We start from the raw sequence: 19,298 nt of genomic DNA on the forward strand, positions 1-19,298 counted from the left end.
ATATGAGTGGAGATGATAAGTGGAACTGCGTGTCCCAGAGCCCACCCAGCCCTGCGCCTGGCGGGTGGGTACAGGGCATGCAGGGACCCTGTTTAGAGTGGATTTGGTTTGTCTTGTGTGACACACAGAACCTGAGTTATTATTTGATCCTGCTCTGAGTAATATCCAGATAAATGGGCCTGCAGATTTCCAAATAAACATTTTAATAAATGATGGGTGAATTAAAGGAGAGCAGCTCCCCTCCCTCCCCTGCTCCCAATATTAATGTTGAAACGCAGGCAGGCAGTGTCTAACAGAGCCCTGGGTACTGTAAATACATTTCTTGCACTGTCACACATAAACACTGCAGAGATGGAGATCAAAAGGTCTCGCTGCACTGCGCGGGGCGGCGTGATGGAGTGAACATGGTGCTTTGTGGTGGGCGGGGTGCTGGGATGCTGTGGAGGAACAGACTGCCTGGAGACGTAGGAGCCCAGAAGGCCTGGGGGGCCTCAAAGGGGGAAAAAAAATCCCAGCTAGAAGCAGGAAAAATAAATAATTCTGTTATCTCTGATGAATTTCTGCCTTTGATCTGGTTTTTCCTCTCCCTCGTGCTGCCTTTGCACCCCTCACCTCCCCCCATCCCTCACGATGTGATTTATCCTGTGGCCAGCCGGGCTTGGGGCGCCTGATGGGTGCTGATGGGTGGGCACTGCCCCAGCCCTGCACCGTGTTGGGCACACCCCCCCACTGCCCCACTTCCCCCACACCCACTGTCCCATAGCACACAGTGCCCAGGCTGTGCTGGGCTGCCCTCTGCCAGGGGATGGATGCATGGAGTGTGGCTTTCCTGGCCTGGGGTTACCGGGCTTAACTCTGACAGCTGCTAAATAATTGGGTGTTTCTTCCACAGCCAGTGCCTCCCTTTGGAGCCAGGGGAGGCCACATGGGTGCCTCTGATATTTCCCTGCAGTGTTGCCAAAAAAAAGAGAAAAGCTGGAGTTCTGGAAGTGGGCACTAGCAGAGGAGCACTGCCAGTTACTGGGGGTGAGTCAGAAGGGATTACTACAGCCTTTGTGATGGACCAAAGCTCCCTCCAGCCAGCAGCTCCTCAAGGAAGAGGTGGCCTGTGCTGCACGTGATGTGATAGGATGAGAGGGAATGGCCTCGAGTTGTGCCAGGGGAGGTTTGGGTTAGATATTAGGAAGAATTTCTTCAAAAGAGCAGTTGGACACTGGCACAGGATGCTCAGAGAGTGGTGGAGTCACTGTCCCTGGAGCTGTTTGAGAGCAGTGAAGGTTTGGCACATGGGGACATGTGGCACATGGGGCCAGTGGGCATGATGGGGGTGGGGTGTAGTTGGACTTGGGGATCTGGGAAGTCTTTTCCAGCTTTCATGAATCTATGATTCTACAGATAAGGAATAAACACCTGTAATACTTTTAGAAATAGATAGATACAGTTCTTTATCCACAAATAGGAGATTTTGACATTAAAGAAAAGTTCTGATTTAGTATGGGTTATTTTTACCCCTGATTTTTTCCCTAAATCAATGAACAGTCAATCATTGTATGCTAATGAATGCCCTCACTGTGGTACTGCAGCATTACTTTGATTCTTTGGTCTTCATTTGTCTATGCCACATAACTGTAATGTGTTCCTCATATGCAATAGATATAACATCATAGAACCATTGAATGGCTCATGTGGACATTGATGACCATCTAGCTCCAACCCAAGCCATGCTGTGATTCTAAGAGCGACATGTAATTTCACAAGTTGTTTGCTTGAAGAAAGCTTGTCCAGCTTTGCTGTTATGAATTAATGAGGTTATTTATGATAATATTATTCAACAAGCTAATAGTTGGTGGTTAAAATAGGATGCCAGTTCACTCCAGGAAGCCTCACTGAGTGTGTTTTCTGTGAGGTATGTGGAGGTTTGGTTTTGTTTTGGGAACAGTGTGGGAAGGTACAGTTCACTTATTTGCCCTGTTTTGAGGAAAAAAGGTTTCTGCCCTGAGTGCTGTTGGCGTTCAGGAGCTGTATGCAGAGGGAGTGTCCAGCTTTGTGGATGGAGCCCCGAGCAGCCTGATCTGGTGGCTGAGCCCTGCCCATGGCTGGGAGATGGAGCTCAGTGATCTGTTATGTCTCCTCTGACCAAAGGCATTCTATGAGTCTATGATTTGTGGGACCAAGGGGCAGCAGTCAATCCTTCTCAGTCCTCAACAGGATTACTCTGAGTCCCTCTGTCAGAAGCTGTTTCAAAGCTCTTAAAGAAGAGGGTTCCTGTTCTAGTCAGGGCAATCCTCGAGCAGAACCAGGTGGGTAATGGCCAAAGATCAGGAGAGGGCTTAGCTGTCTCCAGAAGAGAAGGCAGGGAGAACTGAATCTGATCAGCTTTTTGGATGTTTATTTTTTCTCCTTTATCTTAAAACAAGACAGACAAGGAGAAAATGAGTTGAATAAACATCTTTCAGTGGCTCTACAGTAGAAGTGGTGGGTGAAAGAACTCCTCTAGTGTTCAAGGAGGTGAGCTGAGGGCTGCTGTGGTACTGCTGCAGGGAATGCTCTGCTATCTGCACCCTGCTGCACCTGGTAGAGCGCTGGTCCCTCTGCCAGCCTCAGGAACAGCATAGGTTCAACTCAGCATAGGTTCAACTCAGCATAGGCTCAACTCAGCATAGGCTCATCTGAGGCTCAGACAGCTTTGTAGTGCTGCAGGTGAAGGTGTGCTTGGTAGGCAGTGCTTTTGAGGTTAGGAGAAGTAGTGAGGGCTCTATACAAATAAACTCTACATTGCAAGTGACTTGTTGTGGGATGGGGTGTGCATGAATAGCAATGGGAAGGTGACTTGAATGACTCTATACTCCAGCTTTGGGCAGGAGGCTGTGGGTGCAGCACGGCTGCAGGACCAGGTTTGTGCTGTGAGTGACATGCAGGAATGGCCCAGGCGGTTCCCTCCTGCAGAGTGAGTGTGCCGCAGCCTTATCTTGCCCCAGACTTCAGAGGAACAATCCTGCTCCTGAGGTGAGGACCTGACAGCCTTGTACATTAGCACTTTTTAAAAGCGATGTCCACTTTTGAAATAGTACCTGTCCCGAGAGTGGTCACTTCGTTTGACAAATGCCAGTGATGACAGCTGTACACCGTGTTACAAACTCCAGCATTCCACTCACCCATCTCGAGCACATCACTTGAATGTGGTGCTCAGAGACGTGATTTAGTGGAGGGTTGTTAGAGTTAAGGTAGTATGGTTAGGTCATTGTTGGACTAGGTCTTTTCCAGCCTGAGTGATTCTATGGTTCTATGATTGATCACAGGGAGTGGAGCATGGAGAGCCATGTTCTCTTTAATGCTCAGATGTGTTCACTGTGCCCTCCCTGAGCTATGCTCTGAGGTCTGTTTGGACATTGGGTTTGGGCTGCTTGCCTGCAGGGTGTGCATATGGAGCATCACTGAAGAGGAGAGCTACAGGTAGGTGTGGGTTTTCCCAGAAGAATGGTGGGGTTTTGTCACCCTCTAATGTCTTCCCAGTGCAAGGAGCAAAGCCAAGCAGAGAAACCCATTGTCTTCTCATTGTACAGGAAATCTTGTCTTCTATCTGCAGCTTCTGAACTCATTGGTTGTGCCAGTGGTTGGCTCAGAACTTCTGCAGAGCTGTGCTTTTTGCACGGAGCCCACAGGGACCTCCCCAGATGGAGGGAGATGGATGGATTAATGGGGCTACTCCAGGTTCTGTGCTGAAAGTCTGAGCCAGATGGGGAAGGAGGATGCAGGGAAGAGGCTCCCTGTGAGCATGCAGCTGAACTGGGGTGAATGGAGTCCTTGTGCAGCCCTTGTGGCACTGCTTGGGGAACCACTGTAAGAGTCACCCCAAAAACCTTCGTTGAGATGACATTATTGAAATGACAAGCTAGGACTGCACAGAAACTGGGAAACACCAGGCCTGGACTGCTTTTGCACAGCCCCTCTCTCCCTGCCTTTAATATTGGCATCCTTTAACCTGTTAGAGCCCTCCAGTGACACAGCTGCTTGGACAGGGTGCTGGGCACAGGGACATTTGTATGCTGGCAGATGGCTCAAGACATGCTCCTGGGGACTGGGGCATTGTGGGCACTTGCTCACAACTCATCAGCATTTTTGGCAATTGTGGGGTGAGGGGGCAAAAAGCAAACAGATTAATTCTTTTTGTTCTTTGGGTGGCTCTTGGATGCTTTTTCCAGCCGATAACCTGTCCCCTCTTGGCCATACCTCTGCTGAATGCCTCCTGGTGCCTACCAAGCCCTGAGGAGTGATGTACAGTCCAGACAGATGGCACAGCCTGAGCTGAGCCTGCAGTTTCCTGCCCTATAATATCTGAGTTTCCTTCAGGCCCAGGTCTTTGTCAGGTCACTCCCACCCAAGTCCTGCACCTCTCACCACGGTCCCCTTCCCACCCCTAGAATATTTCATGATACTAACTCGGGTTTTATTGCCCCATATGTTGGAGATGCATGGAAAAAACACATAGGAGAAATCCCCATAGTGGGGGAGTGAAAAGCAACTGAGTTTATGGGGTGTTGCAAATAATCTGAGGCAAAACAAATGTTTAAAGCCAACCCCACTGCCAATTGTTTGAAACATGAAAAAATGGGCTGAGGGGCAGTGGTTAATGGGCCAGTAATTTTCTTCCTTTCTGGACACCCCAAAGCAACAAATATAAAGTATTATTTGAGAAAGGGATGGAGCATGGGGGTTTTTATTGCATGCACCTAGGAGCAGTGCTGGCTGGCTCTATGGACCAGGACTTTTACAAGCAATAACTCGTTTGTGGAGCCAGGCTGGGGGCTTAGTGTTGGTGCTGAATTTTATAAGACACTGTGGGGGCTCGCAACAGACTTGCTTTTTGTAAACCAGTCCATTAAATAATGCAATCTGAGCTAAACAGCAGCAGGGGACTGAGCCCTTGGGACCTTCTGAGCCAACCCCTCTGCTTCTGTAATAAACTTAGCAGCATCCCACTTCCAGCAGAGCACCTGCACAGAGAGCCTAATGTACTGCTGCAGTGGAGGTCAAAGACAAAAAGACCCAGGCCGGTTTTTTTTCCAGAGTGGTTGGTTGTTGCCGCAGTGGAAAAAATGCTGCCATTCTGCATGGTTTTAGTGCTGGCTCTTGTCTTTTAGAGCTTTGGGATTTAGAGCTTTCCCCCCCCAGGGAAGGTTATCCTCCAGGATTTCATGGGATGGTTACAGAGGTTGACAGCCCAGGTCTGACATTCTGGATGCTTTTCTGCTCCCTGCCAGGCATGAGGTGGCAAAGGGCTCACTGTAGAAAATGCCTAAGGCTTGCTTGTGCTAATGCTGGGGCTGGTTTCTCACTGAGTCAAAACTACACTCCTTTCTGTATTTCCAGCCAGTTCTGATACTTACCGGGATTGGATAAATCTTTCCTTTTAAAACTTTATTTTATTTCACTTAATTAGAACAAGAACCCATATTAGAGCAAAACATCTCAGTGGATTTATAGCTTAAAGAACTTTCTAACTTACTTACAAAAATAGGGCATATTGTTTGGAGTTAGGGTGATACTACTCGATCTTTGTGCTATTTCAGCTGAACATCTTCCTGCACAAACTTCCTACTGCACCCCTGAGCCAGAGAAGAGAGCCCTTCCAGCTTTTAAGCCAGCTTCTTTCAGCCCTTTGTGGTCTGGGCTGCAGGACTCTGGGTGCTCGAGGACCCTTTAAGCACAATCCCCTGACTCCATGAAGAGGAGCAGGACTGGGACCGAGAGCACCCACATCATCCCTGACCCGGTGCTGCTCAGCGGGGGATGCTGCAGGCAGAAGGTTTCCATGGAGATGAACGGATGCTGAGCTGGGGATGCAGCCCGGTGTCCCTTGATGCTCCGGGGGATGCGGTACTGAGGTGTGAGTACCCCAGAGAAGCTGGGGGGGGCGGGGGAAGGGGCCAGGGCACGTTTCCCTCAGCCCTACGGGGGCTCCTGGGGTTTGGGCAAAGGGTGCGGGTGACATCTGGTGGTGACGGCTTCTCTGCAGGGCTGTGCAGTGATGCTGCTGCAACAGCAGAGGCTGCTCAGCTTTTTCGGCTCAGATCAGAGCCTGCGAAGGAGGAGAGCACATGGGGCTTCAGGCAAGTGTGCTGGGACATCGCTGCTAGGTTTTCCTGCTGGCTGGTTTTCAAAACTGTTGTCCACTGCGTAAGGATAAGGTGAAAGGAAGTGCTGGAGGAGCTGCTTGGAGCAGGGATAAATCACAGATCCCAAGGTTTTCCCAGTCCCACGATTTGCAGGGTGACCCTGTTTCGGCGATGCTCTTCATTAAGGCCTTGTCCTACCCAAAAGAAGGTGTGTAGCTAAACCCAAGCTCATGGCTTCAGGCTGTATGGAAGCTAGATATCTCTCTGGATTCAAAATGGGCTGGAAACCTTGAGGAAGAAGGTGGCTCTCTAGCAGAGGATGTGAAACACAGTTTTGGAGCAGATGTCCCCAGACTGCTGCCCACCATCAGCAACTGAGGCAGAAGTAACTCCATGCATGCATTCCTTACCTGCATGCCTGGGCGCCCAATGCTTATTGGTATAAGGAGGAGAATACTGAATGAGCTGAGCGTTTGGCTTGAGCTCTTCTGGCTGGATTTCACAAATTATAGTCATTGAGAGACTGCTGCCACCATTCCAGCCCTGCAAATGATAGAGGCCTGCCTCATCCCAGCTGTGGGAGCAGCTCATGGCAGTGCCCAGCACACCCCTGTGTGGCAGTGCATCCAGCTGCAGAACAGATTTGTTAGAAGGCGAGGAGAGCTGGGAGCACATCTCTTCCTGGTGTTCTGCACCTTAGCTCTGACATCCTTTCATTTAGCTCAGCCTCAAGTCTGCAAATCAGATGGCAAATCTTGTGCTGCTGGTTCCTTGATGCTGGTGCTTTAAACCTTTGGTGAACATGAACCAATCATTGTGCATTTTTTGGGGGGAGTAGTACAAAGTCTCTGAGTCCCAACAGTTTTTTTGGAGTACGACCTCCTGAATTCATCCAGCTCTTTGTGCAAGCAGGACTTGAGGTGCAGCTGAATGTTGGAGCTGTACATACCACAGTGCTTTAGTTAAATGGATTTTGGAGCACTGTAGGGAAGGAGATGAGGGTGAATCCCCATCCTGGGGGTCACAACTCTCCTCTCCTCCCAGTGGATCCATGTGAGGTTAGTTACAAACCACAGCAACCCCTGAGAGCCCCTCTCTGGGTGGCTGAGCTGCTGGAGGGTTAATGGGTCGAAAAGGCTCCAGCTTCCTTGGTGGGTGGAAAGGTTTAACTCTGCCCTGCCGCAGCCACCATTTTTCTGGTTGGGTGGGCAGGAGGCTTAAAATGCCACTTTGTCTGGCAGAAAGATGAGGGCCAGGAGAAGGGCAAAGTAGAAAGCTTTTTACTTCCAAAAATAACTCTCCAACAAAATGAGGAGGTCGGGGGGTGAGCAGAGAAATGGAGAAGCACCTTCCCTGGGGGCCAGCACTGAAGTTTTTACTCTCTGAGTAAATGAAAAAGGAAAGCTTGGCTATGTGAAAGGCTTTCCCCTCATGCTAGGGCTGTAATGAGCTGTATGGGCTGGAGTGAGAGACTGGGAGCTGGGAGACAGATCATCCTCTTACCTTTCCTTCATGTTGGCCATTTGCAGCCATCAAACTGCTTCCCTACATTGTCTAACTGCAGTTCTCTCCCCTGCATGGCTGCAGCTGGGACAAGGTGATGTTGGGATGTGTTGTCCCTGCCCCACATCCCAGCTTGCCGGGAACTGGCTGATCTCAGTATGGATGCACTTGTGGTGCTGCACCAGGGCAAGGTTTAAAGATAGATAATGGACTGGGGTCTGCTGTGCATGAGCCCAGATAGAGGCATAAGTACACTGGGCCAGGCATGATCCCTTGGCTGGGGACTGACATCATGGACAGAGTTTGGTGCAGAGAGAATCTCTGCTGGCCGTAAGGAAAGTCCATCTGCAAAAGCTGCACACGTGGGGCCCTCCTCTCAAGCAGTAGGTTTGCAAAAGAATGCCTCACAGAGGGTGTTTCCCAGAGTGAGTGTTGGGTGGGCACTTTATCACTGGTGGTGGCTGACATGCCAGGAAATACTGTTATTTCTTCCCTTCCCGAGCTGGGAGATGATAAACACTGGGCTCTGCCTGCATTCAGCTGTGATCCATCAAGGCAGGGAGGGGGGACTTGGACCAGAGTGTGGGTGAAAGGAGGTCAGCGATTGTGTAAACAGGCACTTCAGGGTTCACCCGAGCTGGTATTACTGTAATTCATTAGAGGTGTCAGCCCTCTTTGTAGTCCTTGCTTGGAGAGCCTCTTGCCTGGCAGCTCCTAACATCCAGCATTGCCAGCAGAAAAACAAACAGCGTGAGGTGTCCTTGTGGGAGAAGGGTGCTTTCCTGCATCTGGGGTGGGGGTTTGTCTGGGGGGACCCCTTCCTTGTAGAGACACACCCAGATCAAGGTGATGGGACCAAGCTTCTTGCATCAAACTGGTGATCCTATTCCACCTGGTGTGCATTGCAGGATGGTGCAGGGCTCGAGCAGGCTGTGCACTCCTGTGGCTTAATGCAAAGCTCCTTACCTTGTGTTAGCAGATGGGTATGGAGTGGGGCTCTACACAGATTCTTCTGAGCCCTAGTTCAGAGTGAGGGCTGCAACAGCTTGTTCCCATCCCCAAACCACTTGCTTTACTGCAAGGAGCACCAACACCCTGCTCCCAGCAGCCAGGAAGACTGTGCTGTACATAAACCCTGGGGCTGGTGCTGGAGCAATATGGATACAGCTTGGGGAAGTGCCTGCAGCACTTGAGGCTGAGCTTGTGCTGCAAGATCCACCCTGTCCTCTCCTGTATGAGCAGGGTGACCGTCTCAGAGATTATGCTGCAGCATAGGGATGCTCACATGCATCCTTGGGAAAGCAGAGGGATATTCAGAGCATTGAGATCTGATGCAGTCTACTCTGGTCCTTGCAAACCTGATTGCTGGCACTCAGTTCCTCTTCTGGGCAGGACTGCAGCATCCTGGTCCAGTTCAGCATCACCTCCCAGTGTTCCTCTGTGGTGTGAAAGAAGTGGGCAAATAAGTGTAGAGAATGCAAAACTGCTCCCAGATGTGAGGGCCCAGGAAAGCCCTCCAAGTACTTGCAGTTGTTCAGAGTCAGCTGGTGGATGGCATGGGAGATGATTTCTGGTTTGCTCTGTATCACAGTTGAATAAACTTTCTGCTTGCAAGGAATGGTTGGGATGCACACAATGTGAGTGGTAAGCGTGGCATGAAGGAGAATGAAACCCATGTGAGATTTGGCATCTCTGCCAAGCCCGAGAGGTCAAAAGCTGTCAGAGAAGGACTGGGCTGGGGAGGCAAGCATGTGGGGCCCCCTAAGTTGTTCTATATTTAGTGTATACCTTCTGTCAGTATTCCCGTCCTATTCCTTTCTTTAGCATTTCAGATTCGAGTGTTTTCAGGCCAAGCTCTGCTGTACCAACACTGGAGCTCCTGGTCCTGAAAGAGTCCTTCCTGCTCCCGCAAAGCACAAAGACAGTGCAGCGCTGACAGAACTGCCCTGGCCAAGCATACAGGGTTGACCCACAGCTGAAATGACAGGATTTCCTTATGAAAACAAGCATGGGAGCACTTTGGCTTTCATGAGGTTGGTTGACTGCTGCAAGTCTATGGAAATGCATGTGGTTGGTGCACTGATCCCAAGCAGGTGCTGCTAAGGAGGGTTGTGCACTGCTGAGAGGAAGACGCTGGGGTGCAATGGAGCTGCAGTGCAGCAGCTTTGGAGATCTCTGTGCTGGAAGATGAAGTGTTGGCCTTTAGCTCTATAGTTGTTAATAAACCACCTGGCATTACTTATTTTAATTGCATTGCACTCCAGCTTAGGGCAGGTGAGCAGAGAGTGTGCCCTACATTTTGCAAGGCGGCATTTGGTCAGGGATAATTGTGCTGGGTCAGTACAGGATCCCAGCACTGGGGCCTTCGACTACTGGCCAAAGGAGGCAGGTGCTTTCAATATTAGCCCTGTTAAGTGTCTCTGATAGGGAAAGGTGTATGCAAGATATGTACTGTGAGGGGAGGCTGAAGAGGGGGTTAAGTCCTAGGAGAGGCCCATCCCTTGTGCCCTGCCCCTACCGTGCTGCCTGTCAGTGTGTCAGCTGTGCTGATGTGTTGGTGGTGGCCTGTCACCCAGAGCATCCTGAGCAGTGACAGCCTGTCCCACACACCCCATGCTCTCTTCTCCCTTCCTACAGTGGTGTGCTGTGCTGTTTCTTCCTCTGCTCTCCTGAATCATTCATCCCTCTGTGCCCAGTCTGGCTATGATTTGCCTGGGTGGGTTGGGGGTGTAGAGGTAAAAAAGCACTTTGTGTCCTTTGGGCTAGGTAGGTAGCTTTGAGTAATGGGACTTGTACTGGGCCTGGCTCCCATGTGCAACATCTCCCTGGCTTCTACATATCCTGCTCTGGGCACATTTCATTTCCCTGTTTGCCATGGCAGCCCAATCATGGTGCAAAGCATCACAACTCTGGAAGTAAGCAGGGAATTCATCCCTTGCACTGCCCATCCATGCACACTGTTCTTCCTCTCCCATACTCCCTCCCACAGCCTTTCTCTGTTGTGACCCATTGGCTCCCACCCCTGAGACCTCCATCCTTGCACCAGGGCTTGTCCCCACTCCATCTCCCCAGCCTAGCAAATGAGAAGACATCTTTACGTCTTGATGTTCCCAGGGTTTGCTGATAAATGCTGTCTCCACAACCCCAAACTAGGCTGACATGTTATCAGGACAAGCACTGCTAGGAAGTGACCTGTGACCCTGCCCATGGAGGTCCCAGGGGAATTGCCCTTATCAGTGCTTTCTAAAAGCTTCCCTTTTCAACATGACAGAGGAGCCTTGTCCAAGAAATGTCCAAATAGAGGTGGGACAGGGAAAGGCACAGGGTGCTGTGTGTAACAGGGGATTCTTTTGCTGTTTGCTGAGTGAGGCTGAGGTTGGGATGAGCATACTTCCCATTGGAGGGGGCAGACGTGGATCTTCACCCTCTGCCTTGCTGGGCCAACCTGCTCCATGCAGATGGATTTCCCAGCTTCATGCCTAGGTTATCAGGGAAACAGAGAGCAGATAAGAATGTCTGGGGCAGAAGGAGCTGTGGGAATGTCTTGGGGAGCTGCATGCAGACTCACTCAACTGTGGGGTTTCCCATCTGATAGGGAGGCTGGGCTGTAACTTCTCCCCCAGTGACCTCTGTTTACCCCTCAGGAAGGATGATCCACTCTTCTCTTCCACTAGATGCCCTTCTGGCAAGCCACCTTTCAACCCAGCTTCATCTTTATACAGATAACATGCTGGGGCATTGCTGTCCCATTTTCCCTCTGTCAACTCTCTGTTGGAGCAACCAGCTATGTATGGTATTTCTGCTGCCAACAGGCATCACTGGGTTCAGGTGCCATCAGTGAATTTTGGAGGCCACCATCCAGCTTGGCCTCCTATCCCTTTCAACATATCAGCTTGTCCATTTTGATGGGCAGGCAGATGGACTGTGTGGGTTGCTGGTCCTACCTCCAGCTCCCTGCTGGGGATTAGCAGGGATGGGCTCTTGCTGACTTGCAGTTGTCACTGAGTTCCCACCTTTGATCAAGAGTCAGCATTCCTGAAGTGCTCCATCTCCCACAGGTTGCGCTGATCAAAGGCAGCTGTTGCCTGGACCCTCCCCTGAGCCCATTTGCACACAACCAAAAATACAGAAACATGAAGGAAACAAAAGGAGGTGGAGATAGTGATGGATGGAGGAGAGAGTGGACAAGGGGCAGCAGCAGGTGGAATCCTTCTCCTCACAGAGGGTCCTATCTGTAGCCACCAGAAAGATGCCAGTAAGCCTTTGTGGGTCAGGAGAGATGCTGAAGTCTGGCTCAGGGCATGCCAGGAAGGAGTTGGACCTTATCTGTCACATGAAGGAAATGCTTTCATTACTAGGTGGCAGTAATTGCTTGGATCTTGTGCAGCTGCATGGCCAGTAGGATGCAGCCAACATCTCCTGTGGCTTGGTGGGCTCAGGATGGATGCCAAGAGATCCTCGTCTTGAAGCTGATGCCAGAAGTTTGTTTGCACAGTGCCAAGGTCCCTACAGTCTCTCTGGAAGACCATAAGTTGACCTCTGCTTGGTTGATATGTTGCTGAAGTCCTGTATGTCTGCATCTCTACGTCTGAATGCCCCATGGCAATCCTGGTTGGTGCCAGGGACTCCTCTGCTCAGTACAAGCTCTCCTGTCCTTATCCATCCTCTCACCTGTCTGCTTTTTACTCAGTAATACAGTTTAGCTTTCAGGCTCTGGAAAGACACACTGCTCCAAAGTTGCAGACAGGAACTGCAGATACCAGGACCAAAGGAGACATGAAGCAGGCAAGCCCAGGTGATGATTTATCTGGATGAAAGGTGAATTCTGCCCATGGTGATGCTGCAGCAATTAGCAAGCAGGAAAACTTACTCTCCATGTAGTAGAGGATCTGTCTACTTTGGGTGAAGCCCTTCAGCAAGGCAGCATGTTCTGCTCTTCCTATGGGCTCCATCTCCTTGTGCATCACAAGGGAGAGATGGATTCATTGGACACCACGCTTCCAAGATCTTGATGTCCTTAATCTAGGATCAGGTAGGATAATTTGCTCATATGAGGTGGGTCCTGGCATCTGGCAGCAGGCAGAGTGGGCAAGCTGTGAGTGACCTGGGGCAAACCTCTGGTGTCCTCTTTTGGACACGTGACAAGAAGAAGCATCTCTCCAGAACTGTGGTAGGCTTCACATCTGATCCCTTCTTGTACCCAGGGATGGGCAGGACCTGCAGCAGCAGCTTCTTCCTTTCTCTCCTCCAGCCCTGCTCCCCAAAGTTCAGATTCTTGGCTGCGGGCAGCCCATAGCAGTGTTTTACAGCAAGGTGACCCCTGCTCTTTGGTGTTGTGCAAGCCCCTGTCCATCCTGCTGACGAGCCATTTGCCAAACACATTGTGACAGCTAGGCTGGAACCACACAAGGACTGTGTCTTCTGCTATTGGCAGTGGGCATGGATGGAGAACTAGACACCCCCTGCCAGGCACCGGGGGACCTTGGAGGAGGGGGTGAGGGGGAAGGCAGTGCTTGGACCCTGCCACTAGCCTGACAGCCCTACACAGATCTATTGGCAGGACAGGAGAGCAACCCTGCTCCTCTATCTACAGACACCCAGGCTGTAGGTTCATGGTGCATCACCTTTGCTGGATGCATTGCCCACTGGGTACCCTCCTGAATTTGACTGAATGCAACCCCCCAGGCATGTGCACGGGATCATCTGACGTGTTTCCATGGAAAAAAGACCCCAAAACAGGATACATTCAGTCTGTTTCTGAGGCTGCTCTGGTGCAGTGTGGGAGTTGGGCTGTTTGACCTGCACCCAGTACCATGCAACACACCCAGTCTGTTCCCTACCCATACCATGCACCAGTAGCAAAAGGGCTAAAGTTGGTCTTTAGGATGTTCAAGCACAGCGAGCTGCTTTCCAAAGCCTCCTTTGAAACTTCTCAAGCTAGTGCCTCGGGTTCCCTCCCACCTGCCTGAGGTTGGGGTCTCTCCTCAGAAATAAGCCTACCTTGCAGCTTGCTTCGCAGGATCTTTCCTCACTGGGAGGTGGCTCTTTGTGGTATGAACCCTCTCAGAGGAGACACAGACCCAGCAGAAGGGTGCTGGGAAAGAGCAACCCCTATTGCAGGAGGAGCTGCTGGGCAGAAGCTGCAGCTCCAGGTGAGGCTGGGGCAGGAGAGGCCACTCATGGCCCAGATCAGCTGGCCACTGCCTGGTGGCAGCTCTGTCCCAGCACTGCCTGCTTAGGAGGACAAGGGCAGAACAGTCCTGGGCACAGTGTGCTGAAGCTGCGCCTGCCGGCAGCCACAAGCAGTAGTTGAGGAGGAGATGGAGGGGGGGGGGGGGACAGACATCCCAGTGAGGACAGGAGTGACAAGGGCAAGGTCTGCATGTGTCAGTGACGGTGTGTGGGGCCCTGTCAGTGCCAGCTTGTGTCCCAGTGACAGGCTGACAGCCCAGCAAGGACAGCAGCAGAGGGCAGGAGGAGCAGGGCCTGTGCTGACATCTCGTGCAGACCACTGCAAGGAGTAGGGCAATGGGAGCAGCCACATCTCCTCTCAGGCTGCAGGAGGAAGGCTTTGTGCTACATGAAGCAACAGACAGCCATCCTGGAGCGTGCCACTCTCTCCTTTCTCCTGTGCACTAAGCCTGTCCATCCCTTCAATTCTTCTTCACTGGAAATGCATGTGTTTCCCTTCCTGCTCTCCAGGGACTTATATACACCACACTCCCCAGCTACACACCTGCTTTCTAATCCTGGTGGGATGCAGCAGGGCCCTTCTGCCATACACTGCCTGCGTTCAGGGCATGGGGAAGCAGGGCAGCACCGGGCCCAGCAGCACCACCTGCACCTGCACTTCTTCCTCCGGGCAGGGCTGGAGCTGAGCCTCCTCTTGCAGACGAAGCCCCCTGCACGAGGCAGAGCTGGGTGAGGTGGATGTTAGCAGAGGGGCTGCTCCGAGGGGCACAGCTCCACTTCCCTGTTCCGACCCGTCGCTGACAGCCCGCCGCCATGCCTCGCCTCACCGCGCCTGCGCACTGCCTCTCCGCGCTCACGTGATGCAGCAGGAAGATGGCGGCGCCCAGGGGTGGCGTGCGGGACTGTGAGCCGGGTTGGGCCTAGCGTTCAGTCGGGCCGCTCTCTGTGACCGACATGTCTCGGCTCATCGTAAAGAACCTCCCCAACGGGGTGAGTCTGCGTGCGGCCTCTGTATGGCAGCGTTCGGGGAAGGGAGATGAGTCTGATGGCTGCTGGGACGAGACAGGGCCGGGAGAGGAGGCGGAAAGGCCTGTGGAGGGCCCATGGGTATAGATACGGGTGGAGCGCCTGGGGGAGATGGTTCTTGAGGGGCTCCTCGATGGAGCACGGAGAGGCCTCGGGGCAGGGCCGGTGGGGGCTGTGGGCTGTGGAGGTGCCCTGGGGCCTTGAGGAGAAACCAGCTGCCCTGGGGATGGAGGGCCATGCTGAGGAATGCTGCGGGTTCTGTGGAACAAAGTCAGAAGGTACCACGGAGCTGCTTCCCAGCACGTGCCTCTGACCTCGGGACGCATCCAGCAGCTTCTAGGGTGGAGAAGAGGGGCAGATTGTGGCTTTCTGACCTTCCTTTGTTCCTAGGGAGGCAGAAGCAAGTGTAGATGGTTCTATTCTGACATATCTGCCCCCAGGGGGATACTAAAAGCTGCTTATGGGTGGGCTGGATGCTCCACTGAGGGCGTCCCAACACCTGGATGCAGCCTTTAGTATGGGGGTCTAGTAGGCACAGAAGCAGACATGTAAGGAATTTGTGGGGAAGAGGATAAGTTTTCATAGCTGACATGTGTTTCTTATCAGCCTTGCAACAACAAGGTGCAGTTTCTTCAGAAGTCCTTTGTATTAGTAAATGCTTTGCTTTAGATTTATCTGCCAAACGTCTCTATGATTATGTTGCTGATCTGCCTTCCTTTTCTTCTTCCCTTCTCCAGATGAAGGAAGATCGCTTCCGGAAGCTGTTTGCAGCCTTTGGGACACTCACTGATTGTTGCTTGAAGTTCACCAAGGATGGCAAGTTCCGGAAATTTGGCTTCATTGGCTACAAGTCTGAAGATGCAGCTCAAGCAGCATTGAACCATTTCAACAGAAGTTTCATAGACACCTCCAGAATCACTGTGAGTTGATATCTAAAAGTACCTTCTTTTGGTTCTTAAGAAACTTAGTCACTAGGGGATTTGATAGTCTTACAGATGAATATCTAAGAGCAAAATAAGTCTGGAGACTGAGTCCTTTGCAGCAAAACTCCATTCCTGGAGGCATTCAAGGCCAGGCTGTGGATGTGGCTCTGGGCACCCTGGTTTAGCGGCTGGCAACCCTGCCCATGGCAGGGTGATTGAAACTAGATGATCCTTTTCAACCCAGGCCATTCTATTATACAGTTCTATGATAACAGCAAAGCCTGATGCCAAGAGTTACTGCTGCTGTCTTGGGTAGGTACTTGATATGAATGGGTTGTCTTCTGTGCACTAGCAGTGATTTCAGTATTGGTTGGGGCAAATGCCAGGTTTTAAGCTGAAATAATCTGAGTTCTTTGTCCTGAGCTTGTATTTTCATTCGTTTGAAGTGATTCATCTTACTGTACTAGACAGGAAATTTCATTCATGATAAGCAGGAGAGCTTATTTGAGTCTTTGTAATTGAGTGTCACAAACTGCCATTTTGAGCAAGTATGAGGCTGCGTACTTCTAGAAAGAACATTTGTATTGAGTCATTAACCTGAACCCTCCGTTCTGTCCAGGTTATAAGAAAGATTCTTGATTAAGATGCATCCTGCAGTTTCAGAACAAGACTGTTGAAGATGAATTTAATTAAAAACTTGTTTGTTTGTTTTCTTTTCAGGTTGAGTTATGCAAGTCTTTTGGTGACCCTTCAAAGCCCAAAGCATGGAGTAAGCACTCTCAGAAAATCCCTGCTTTGGAAAAACAGCCTGAGAAACCTATGACAATTGCAGCTCCCGCAAGCACGAAGAAAGTAAGTTTTGCTTTTTTTCCATTTAGATTTGACACATATCAGTGCCTTGGCAGAGAGAAGGGTAGCCTGGCACGCAGAAAAGTGGACAGCTGATGTTGGGTCGTTAGGTTACCTGAGAAGTGTTACTGGCTTTGCTTCTGATAAGGTTTTCTGAAAATGACTTCTCTTCCTAGGATAAAAAGAAGAAAAATGCATCAGAAAACTTAAAGGAGGTGAGTAGAGTTTCTGTTCCAATGCCTACACTGTTGAGAAGTTGTATTAAAAGCCAGAGTTGAATAGCCCTTTTCTGTACTGCTTTCACTGTTATATGTTAAGCAAGATGTATGACTTAAAGAACTCCATAGCAATCCAATTCCAATGAAATGAATCATGATTTCAACAATCTCAGCGTGCACACACACACACACACACACACACACATATATATATATATATATATATATATAAATTCTTATGGTTTTTTTTAATTGTTAAGTACTTCTCTGTTAATAAGCATTCTATCCAGGACATGTCTTTGAACAGTTGTGTCACATGCAAGTTGTGTCATGTTTAGTTTGCACACTTTTTTCCTTCTTTAATATTTTCTTGTCTCCTTTAAAGTGTTTTCTAAACATTAAATGTGAGTAGTAGGGCTGAAAGACTGAGAAGATGTTAGTGACTAAGTGCTCATCTTGTGAGTGTGGACTGCTCTTTGTGAACTGTTTTTTTATGATACTGGAAATATAATTGAATTTTAACATGCTACTTTTGTCTTCATGTCTCTCTTTTTTGCTTGGTTTGTTTTTCAACAGCTGGAAGAAGATAAAACATTCCAGGAATTCTTGGTGGTTCACCAGAAACGGTCTCAGGTGGCCACTTGGGCTAATGACACTTTGGCAGAGGAGCCCAAGAAAGAAAAATCAAAGCCAGTGGCTGATTATCTGAACTTTGATTCAGATGAGTCTGAGGATCTGAGTGAGGAGGAGGAGGATGGGGGTGAATCCTCTAAAGATGAGAAGGAAACCAAAGGTACCAAAATGGACAATCGCCCTTTGCTTGGCTTTGTCTCAGTGAATGTGAGAGAAAACGTGCTCCTGGGGCTTGATTCAGTGTCCTGCTGAAACAGAGAATGTAATCAGAAGAGTAGTTTCCCCAGCACATAACTCATTGCGGGCACTGTGGAAGTGCAGATGGCTTCCCAAATATAGAGAAATGTGGGAAACACTCTTTCTGGTATTAAGGAGGTGGCGTTTGTGCTTTCTCCTGGGTTGTTAATTCAAAGCCTAGGAAAAGTAACAGGGCAGTCCTTTCCAATTTATTTTATACAGGAATTGTTGCTTGAAAGAAAGCAGGAATCCTGGCATGTTACTATAAAAGTGCTAATTTATAATTGCTCTACTGTTTTCTAGATTTCTCTTTAGGTGGAAAGTGTACAGTAGAAGGTCATCGTTCTTAGCCTGTTCTTAGATTTTACTTGGCTGGGGAGAAAGCAGCAGTATATGTGCACAAAATTTCTTTGTTCTCTCCTTTCTGACAGCAAAGAAACAACAGAAGAAGAAGGCAGCTACAAGAGAAGACCTCTCAGATATGGATTACCTGAAATCTAAAGTCGTGAGGGATTCCTCCTCCTACTCTTCATCCAGTACAGATGAGGAAACAGATAGTGAGGAATTAGAAGTGGAAAGCAAGACTGAGGAGGATTCAGGCAGTACAGAAAATATTGGCACCCACACAGAAAAAAGGAGGAAGTCAAAATCCCGAGAAGCAGAGCAAGAGGCACTAGCAGAGAAGAAGAAAGGATCCACACTAGAGGTAGAACTGAATTACACTTATCACACTTAAAGAAGGAGCTTCATGGGATAGTATTTGTTTGTTGGTCACTCCAGGGTGTAATTGAAAGCTTGAAGTCTGTGAGACCCCTAGCTACCAGCTTTCTTGGCTTATTGGGTGGGACCCATTTAAAAAAGAAGTTTGTCAGATCTCCTCTCAGTGCTAGTTAAATTCCTCATTCTGGAAAACAGTATTAGTCCTCCTTTCATAGGCTTTTCTCTCTTCTTATGTATATCTGCAGGGAATACTTTTGCAGAGCTTGTTTTTAGCATCTGGGTTTGATCATTCCAGTCAAACCTTGCAGCCTTATCTAGGTCCTTGTGGCCAAGCTGATGCAATTGTTTTTCCTCTTCCACTCTTCAACCTCCTGCTTACTATTCAAAATCACCTAGTCATATCATGACTTCTATGGTTTTTCAGTCAGCTTCTTTTTTTTTACAGACTTCTGTGCAGCAGAAAAAACATGTGAGTTCAGCAGGAGCAAGCACACTACACACAGTGAAACTACGTGGTGCTCCTTTGAATATCACTGAAGTAAGCTTGGTTCCTGAGCTGAGAATTCCCAGCTTCTAACTCAGCAAGGTCTTTGCAGAGGCCCTGTCTTCACTTGGTTGAATTGTATGGGCAGTTGGGGAAGGTTTTTTACCTAGCTTTGTGCAGAAATATTGCACAAAATTGCTCCAAAAGTAATGCCTCCTATTTTTTTATGTGGTCTGTGACATCAGAGGGGGATGTTGGTATGGCAGTAAGAGATGACCCTTCCCACCAATGTTCCTTTACATTTAGTTGCTGTGCAACAGATGGCAGCAGAGGGGAACTGACAAAATGGTATCTGATGTGGAAGTGCATACAAAGCAAAGATGAGGAACTGAGTTCT

The 19,298-nt window shown here is 49.7% G+C and overlaps 1 protein-coding gene across 4 annotated transcripts in view; it reads left to right on the forward strand.

Moving 5' to 3' along the window:
* The first annotated feature begins 14,660 nt into the window (after positions 1–14,660).
* The window catches only part of RBM19 (RNA binding motif protein 19), a 45,637-nt gene continuing 40,999 nt past the window's right edge, over positions 14,661–19,298 (forward strand). For all 4 annotated transcript variants that reach the window (XR_014931990.1, XR_014931991.1, XM_015878371.3 and 1 more), the window contains exons 1-7: positions 14,661–14,801; positions 15,575–15,757; positions 16,481–16,612; positions 16,786–16,824; positions 17,404–17,620; positions 18,129–18,403; positions 18,863–18,955. Coding sequence is in view for 2 of the 4 variants with exons in the window: in XM_015878371.3 (XP_015733857.2) it covers positions 14,766–14,801; positions 15,575–15,757; positions 16,481–16,612; positions 16,786–16,824; positions 17,404–17,620; positions 18,129–18,403; positions 18,863–18,955 (975 nt within the window). In the remaining 2 variants the exon portion in view is untranslated. The remainder of the gene's footprint in view (positions 14,802–15,574; positions 15,758–16,480; positions 16,613–16,785; positions 16,825–17,403; positions 17,621–18,128; positions 18,404–18,862; positions 18,956–19,298) is intronic.

The sequence above is a fragment of the Coturnix japonica genome, chromosome 9 (genome assembly GCF_054131305.1).
Source record: "Coturnix japonica strain WE chromosome 9, WE-NBRP24, whole genome shotgun sequence".
Classification (NCBI taxonomy): Eukaryota; Metazoa; Chordata; class Aves; order Galliformes; family Phasianidae; genus Coturnix; species Coturnix japonica.